The sequence below is a fragment of the Merops nubicus genome, unplaced genomic scaffold (genome assembly GCF_000691845.1).
Source record: "Merops nubicus isolate BGI_N331 unplaced genomic scaffold, ASM69184v1 scaffold22302, whole genome shotgun sequence".
NCBI lineage: Eukaryota > Metazoa > Chordata > Aves > Coraciiformes > Meropidae > Merops > Merops nubicus.
In genome coordinates this window covers 1-6,827 of record NW_008595917.1, presented here as the reverse complement: position 1 = coordinate 6,827, position 6,827 = coordinate 1, and the positions used below count along the sequence as shown (strand labels likewise).

The 6,827-nt window shown below is 57.9% G+C and overlaps 1 protein-coding gene across 1 annotated transcript in view; it reads right to left on the bottom strand.

Moving 5' to 3' along the window:
* The window catches only part of WDR66 (WD repeat domain 66), an 18,322-nt gene extending 12,231 nt beyond the window's left edge, over positions 1-6,091 (bottom strand). Inside the window, exons 1-10 of the mRNA XM_008936230.1 lie at positions 5,891-6,091; positions 5,613-5,753; positions 5,053-5,162; positions 4,544-4,652; positions 4,033-4,113; positions 3,544-3,621; positions 3,202-3,246; positions 2,655-2,863; positions 1,880-2,074; positions 1-101 (exon numbers count right to left, since the gene is read on the bottom strand). The exon at positions 1-101 is cut by the window's left edge and continues 135 nt beyond it. Coding sequence (XP_008934478.1) covers positions 1-101; positions 1,880-2,074; positions 2,655-2,863; positions 3,202-3,246; positions 3,544-3,621; positions 4,033-4,113; positions 4,544-4,652; positions 5,053-5,162; positions 5,613-5,753; positions 5,891-6,091 — 1,270 coding nt within the window. The remainder of the gene's footprint in view (positions 102-1,879; positions 2,075-2,654; positions 2,864-3,201; positions 3,247-3,543; positions 3,622-4,032; positions 4,114-4,543; positions 4,653-5,052; positions 5,163-5,612; positions 5,754-5,890) is intronic.
* Between the last annotated feature and the right edge of the window lie 736 nt (positions 6,092-6,827).

The window sequence follows — 6,827 nt, the reverse complement described above, 5'->3', positions numbered from 1 at the left end:
CGCCCAGCGCTCGCCTCGCCTCTGCCAGCACTTCCTCACAGCCTGCCTCCTCTGCTGCCACGCGGAGCACGGTTGCATCAGAGCTTGAAAGGATAAAGTTCCTGTTTGGTGGGAAACAGAATTTGATGAATCAGACGAGCTGGCTCATGGCCCTCCAAGCCCTATTACACAGCAGGCTCTTTCTGGCAGTTTAGTTGGGTGATCGCTTCCATTTGGGGATGTGCAATATGCAAACGCCTCTTGACCTGGAAGGCAGGTGGCACTTTGTATTCATGACCTGATAAATCTCCACGGGAAGATGCTGGAGCCGGTTCCATTTTCTACTTGGGCAGGCAAGCCAGAGGATGAATGACATCTGGGTTGCTTTTGCCATTTGCAAGTCACTGGTGTGCAAGGCAGACAATGAGCGATTGAAGATGCCATGAATGGTCTTTTCACATCTCCATGCCACCATTGTCAGTGGCTCCTGTTGCCCATGCTGCCATGGACAAGGCCAGAGGCTGTTTCAGTCCCGTGCTGCAGACCCCAGCACAGCAAAGAGGGTCCTGCTGCAGAACTGCTGGTGTGCAGGGCAGACATCTGAATGACCATGCATGTTACAGAACAGATACGTATAGTTGTCAGTCCTCCTGGGAACTGAGGGTCTGGGCCCAGTTAAAGGGTCAAGAGAGGAGCACACAGATCCAGGAGCTGCAGAGGCAGATGTGTGTGGCTGGGCCACATGGGCAGCACGAGTGGGGAACCAGCAGCTCTTTGATAGCTGGCCTGTGACAGCCATCAGTTTATGCACATCTGGCTGGGGCACTGGGGGATGCTGTGCCTCTTGCATGCCCTAGCTGGCATCATCAGCCTCTTGCATGCCCTGGCTGGGCTCTTCAGCCATATCTGATCCCACCAGCCTGGTGAGACGAGCAGGCTCAAGGCTTCCCCTTTGCTTTTCTGCCTTTTGTGCTGCCCACAGCAGCTGTGAGCAGCAGGAGCTGCAGCAGCAACCCAGGAAAAGGGATGAGACAACAGAGACCAACAGGGAAACCCAAACTGTTCCCCATGGGGCTGCTCCAGGCTGGAGAGGGGTCTGTCCCACACGGCTCTCCGGAAAACACGGGGGGCTAAGGGCAGGTCTTGCCAGGAGAGCCTCAGCAGGAGTCCAGACATGGTTTGCAGGCTGGATCAAGCCACAGGGCAGCTTCCTCTGGCCCACAGGCTTCCTAGAAATCCTCAGGCACAGCTATGTCACCCAGAGGGGCAGAGAGGGGCCAGCAGCCAGGCTGAGGCTGTCCCAGCCTCCTGAGTCCTGGGTGCAACCCAGCTCCAGTGCCAGCACCGCTGGCACAGCCTCTGCACCCCCACTGCCTGCTGTGTGTGCCCCGTGTCACACCAGCTGAGTGGGAAGAGCCATCGAGGGGAGGGTTTGGGGGGTTAGGGGGCCCAGTGGAAGCTGGAGGCTTGGCACTAGCACTGCCTGGTGTGCTGGGTGCTGAGCACCCCAGGACCCAGCTCAGCTCCCTCCCTGCGTTAACGCTTCTCTCGCCTGCGCCAGGGCACCCCATTAAGTTCAGAATTTAAGATTTGCTGGGGCCCCACCAGGGTTTTGGTGGCCACTAGAAGATGCCTGGGGACTGTGCAGATGGAGGGGGGCTGCCCAGGAGACACCCACCCCCTGCTTTTCTCCGTGGGCAGGTGGGACGAACACCCCATGTGAAAATCTGCAGAGAAGGGGTATAAAGGGACATGTTCCCTCCCTGTCCTGCCCAGAAGCCTGGGTACAGGGTTGAAACCTGCTCCAGCCAAGGCAGAAGCTTTCAGGTGACCATCTGCCTGGCTTTCAAGCTGCAGGGCAAATGCAGGAGAAGACTTAGGTTTATAAAGGAGCACTCACCTCGGGACAAAAGGCTGCCTGCTGGAGATGCAGGAGGTGGAGCAGGCTGGGGAGGCACCGGGACGATCAGGAGGGGTTTTGGAGAAGGAGATGGACCGAATGGGACCCACTTTGCTGTGGCTGTAGCAGGTGAGGAACTGCAGCTGCCCATCGTAGAATTTCACCTGACCTCTCACATCACCTGTTACTATGCAGCTGCAAGGAAGGGAAAGCTTTTCATCAACACACCCACTCAGCACGCCCAAGCGTTTTTTGGATAACCTCCTTGGGCAGAAGCAAATCTCTTCCTTTCCTCTGCGCAGATGCGTGAGGAGAGCCCCGTGCAGGGGGACTGGCCAGGGCTGTGCAGAAACCAGCAGCTGCGCTGTGGCCCTGCCCTGTCCCCTGCCCTGTCCCCTGGGCTGCCAGGGCGTTTGGTGGCTGTCTGCTCCCTCTGCCGGCGGAGCCCGGGCGGCTGAGCAACTGCTCCACCATCCCTCGGGACCACGGCCAGCCTGCTGCCTGAGCCACCCCGCAGGGCTGGAATCACGTTTCGTGGAGTTTTCAACCTTTTCTTTTTTTTTTTTTTTCTTCCCCCAGCCAAATTAATTTCTAACGATGCACCAGCTCATAAATCAGAGGCACTTTCCTGCATGAATTTCCCTGGTCCTCACGTGCTGCCAAGTGCCAACACTGCAGCTCTTGGCTGCAGCTCATCAGCATTAGCTCTGCCCTTCCTCCAGCGGAAGTGGCCCAGGACTGCACCCACAGCTTCTGGGAACTGCTGTCCCCTCACCTCTCAAACACCTGGAGCACGGTGATGCTGTCCCTCTGCAAAGGCACCAGGTTGGTGGCCCTCATGCAGTGTGGCTTGGCCTGCAGCTCCCTGGAGGTGCCGACTGTGTCCCACACCACCAGCTTCCCGGCCGAGGTGCCCGTCAGAGCTTGTGAGTTATTGAAGTGGAAAACCGACTGGCTGAAGCGTCCCACGGGGCTGTGGAAGGTCTGCAGGGGGCAGCGAGGCTCTGTGTTCATCCTGGGCACCGGCTCTTCCCTCCTCCAGCACAGACACTCCTGTTTCCTCCCTCCTGTGACATTCCCTCCCTGTCCCGTGGCAGGACCACCAGAGAGCCCCGGGAGAAGATGCTCTGGGGCATCTCTGGGAGAAAGAGCCAGACCTCAGCTCTTGGCCTCAGCAAAGGCAAGCCTGGCTTCTGCCTTCAGGAGGCCAAAGGGGACAGCTGGGGACATAGCCACTGGTTTTGCTGAAGGAGATGGGAGGGGCTCATGCTGCTGCCAAGAGCCAAGCCAAGAGGCATGTGCTGTGGTGCCCCTGTGCTCACCCGGCTGCTCAGGATTGGTGCTCCATACTGCAAACCAGCATCACCCTGGGCAAAGCAGAGAGAACGTCCAGGACACTTTTGGAACTGTGCCCTGCAGTCCCAGCGTGTCCCCTCCCCATCAGCTGGGTGCTGGCCTCACGCCGTGGTGACCAAAGGAGGGCTGCTGGGGCAGAAAAGCTCCACGACCTTCCAGAGAGCACAGAACACCCTCCCCTCCATCCATTCCTCTCCCAAAAGCTGCTGACCAGCACGCTGCCTCACTGGTGTGCAGCCCTCATGCAGCTGGGACCCCCTGAGAGGGCAGCTGGCCCCAGAAGTACAACTTCCCGCATCCCCACTTACCCACAGGTAAAATATCACTTGGGTTTTGCTGTTGCTGATGAACTCATGAGGATTTTGAGGGTTAAAAATGACATAATCCTGAAATTGAAAGGTGAGAATCGCATCAGTGATGCGATGTTTTCTGAGTGATGTTTTCTGCTTATTGTTCCACACAAAAGCTCTGCTTTTACCCCAAACCCACTTCTCCACCTGCACCAGGCTGCAAACAGAGGCTGAAATCCCCAGGAGCTGTGCTCGCTCCTCTGCGAGTGGGGACAAAGAGGAGGGGCTGTGGGCTTCTCCTGGCCAGTGCCAGGGCTGCTGTGGGTGCCACCCCACCGGGCTCCTCTCCATGTCCCGTGACTGCCAGGCAGAGATGAGGTCCCCGAGCTGCTCCCATCTCCAGCCAGCACCTCCAGCAGCCCCGTGCTGGGTGTGGGCAGGTGAGGACAGGGCTGCCCAGTCCGTCCCAGTCACACTGCTCTGCACCCCCTGGCCACAGTCACTCACCTGGTAGCCAAACTCAGGCCGCAGCTCCGCGCTGCACACGGGTTTCTCTGTGGGTGAAGTCCAGTCCCAAACACAAACTCTCTGGCAGAGAAGGGAAAACCAAGGGATGTTTGTGGCCTTCTGGGAGCTCAGAGGAGCCCAGTGAACCCCATTCCCTCCTGCTGCAGGGGATGGTGGGGCACAGAAGACTAGAGGAGGGAGAAACCCAGCATGGTCTGGCAGCAGAGAACTGAATTTCAGGAAACAGTGCTAGAAATTGCTTCAGTGAAAACACCTTGGAGGCAAAAGCTTTTATCCCAACTTAAAAATCTGTTTTCCCAACTCGGCAGCATTCACTTCAATGAAATCCATCTCTGTCTCCCAATGGCTCTGCCAACTCAGGCCACCACTCTGCAGACCTGCTCCACCCCTGCTCTCCCCATCCAAACACACCCCCCTCCCCTTCACTGCACCAGGAAAACTTCCAGGGGTCGATCCCACCAAGCTGAGGAGGAGGAGATCTTTTCTTTACCTGCACCATACCAGCACTGATGGTTGCCAGATACTTGGCATCCTGGGAGATGGCAATGGCACTGAGCCCGTGCCGCGGGTGGCTCTCGAAGATGGTGCGCACGGGGACCCTGTGGAGCACAGGCCTCCTGGGGGCTCACAGCACCACAGGGGCTTCCAGGCAGCTGCTTGGCAAGAGCTGGGGGCACGGCTGGGTCCTCCCCATCCCCTCCTCCCGAGTAAATGGCTCTGGGAGACAACTCACCAGTGAGCTTTTAAGAGAATCCTGCAGCTTGGAAATATGATGCACTTACTCTGGGGGACCCTGCTCTGATCTCAGTGGCCCGTGGGGGTGGGTGACATGAGGATAATGAAGCCCTCAGCTTGGTTTTGGCTCCTTTACTGCTTTACTCTGTTCCCCAGTTTCTCCAGTTTCACTCTCAGCCAGTCCCGAGTGATTTACACAGGCGGTTCCCAGAGGGGAGGTTCCCAGGGAGGAGGATCCCAGGGAGGAGGATCCCAGGAGCTTACCCAGAGAAGGAGTCCCAGACGATGATCAGAGCCTCTGGCCCTCGGTCAGCAGTTGCCACCCAGCGCCTGTCTTCACTCACACACAGGCAAGAAATGACGTTTGTGTGGCCCTGGGGAAGGAGAACCAGCAAAGGGCTGTGGAGGCTCCAGAGCTGGTGGCTGTTGAAAGCACACATCAAACCACATCGCTCAGGGGCTCCCCTTGTCTTCCCTCCCAAGGATCCTCCACTCTCACCCTTCCAGCCCAGCTTTGGCATCCCATTTTTCACAGGCTCGTTGGAGCCTGTCCCCCAGTCCCTGTGCTGGCTGCAGCCCCCCGAGGCAAGCAGCAGCAGAGAGAGGGTCACACTGTGAGTGCTGCTCCTGGCCACCACTGCAACCCCACACAAAGCCACCTCCAGCCACAGGGCTGGGAATAGCAGTGGGCGTGTGAGTGAAACGAGCTGCTCCTCAGTCCAGTTCTAGGTGATCCCTGAGGGCTGGACACCAGGAAAAGAGACAGAATGAGAGAGTCCAGGAGAAGAGGAAGAGGAGGGAGACACGTGGGCTGTGTGCCAGACCTGCAGGTGGTGCTGCCTGTTGCCCAGGACGTCGTGGATGACCACCGTGTGGGAGGAGACGTAGAGGAGCACCCGGTCCTCCCCGTCCAGCAGGCTGTGCACGGCCAGGCTGCTGTTGTAGCCCAACACCCAGGACAGGCTCTGTGGGATAGAGGCAGCTCCTGGAGCTTAGTGGCCAGGAGAAAAAAAGGCACAAAAGGTCTCTGGGGTGGTGGGAGAGAGCTGGGCAGAGGTGCTGTGTGGACCATCATGGTAGCACCGTGCCCTCTGATACTCACGAGAGGGTGCAGGCTGGTCTGCCTGTCCTCCTGGAAGAGCATCCCTGGTGTGGCTGTCCCCACCAAGCTGGCAGAGCCCTCATGCCCATCATCATCCTCACTCCTCTGCTGTGTTCCCTGCTCCCTGCAGCTTGAATGAGGGCTGGAAACGGCCTCCTTGGGCTCAGGCAGTGCTGGGGGTCCAGCACCCTCCAGGTGCATCTTCCCAGCAGTGTCTTCTCCCAGAGCAGTCCTCAAGGACTGCGGGGTGCCTGGGGTCTCCATCCCTGAAGGAGACCGCAAGGGACCCAACGACACATCTGCTCCAGCATCCTCCAGGGCTCCTTCCTTCTCCTTGGCAGCTGTGAGGAGGGCCTTGGAAAAGGAGAGAGGTTTTGTTGGGTGCTGCCTTCTGGGCTAGTCTGGTCAGGGGCTGGGCTGTGGCTGGTGGAAGCACACCCCAGCTCATCTCAGATCCATAACCTATATTGCCCCCAGGGAAAGCTCTAATATCAAGATACTCCTTTGCTCCTGTCCAAGCTGCCTATAGGTCTGTACAAGGGAAAAAAATGCCATGGAATGTTTCCCAACAGTTGCTGCTTCTCTTTCTGTACATCTAATCTTGTCCAATTTGTACCTCCACAGCACCCTGTGTCTCTCCCAGTCAGCTCCTATCACCTGGGCTAAAATGCCTGAGTTTCTCCTCCAAAACTGACTTACAGACCCTTTGAAGGCAAAAGGTCTGGCCTTTCTGCTGCCCATCCCCTGTGCACTGGTTAGTGGATGCTGCAGTGGGGTCTCTATGGTCACGGGTTAGAGAGGCAGTGATGGCCAAGTGAGGTTAAAAACAGGGGAACCGGGTTCTGAGCCTGGGGCTGAGGTGGCTGGGAGGAGCTCTGCAGCATCCCAGCTCTGCTGCCAGCACACCTCACCGTGCTGCTCATCGACCAGGTGGAAA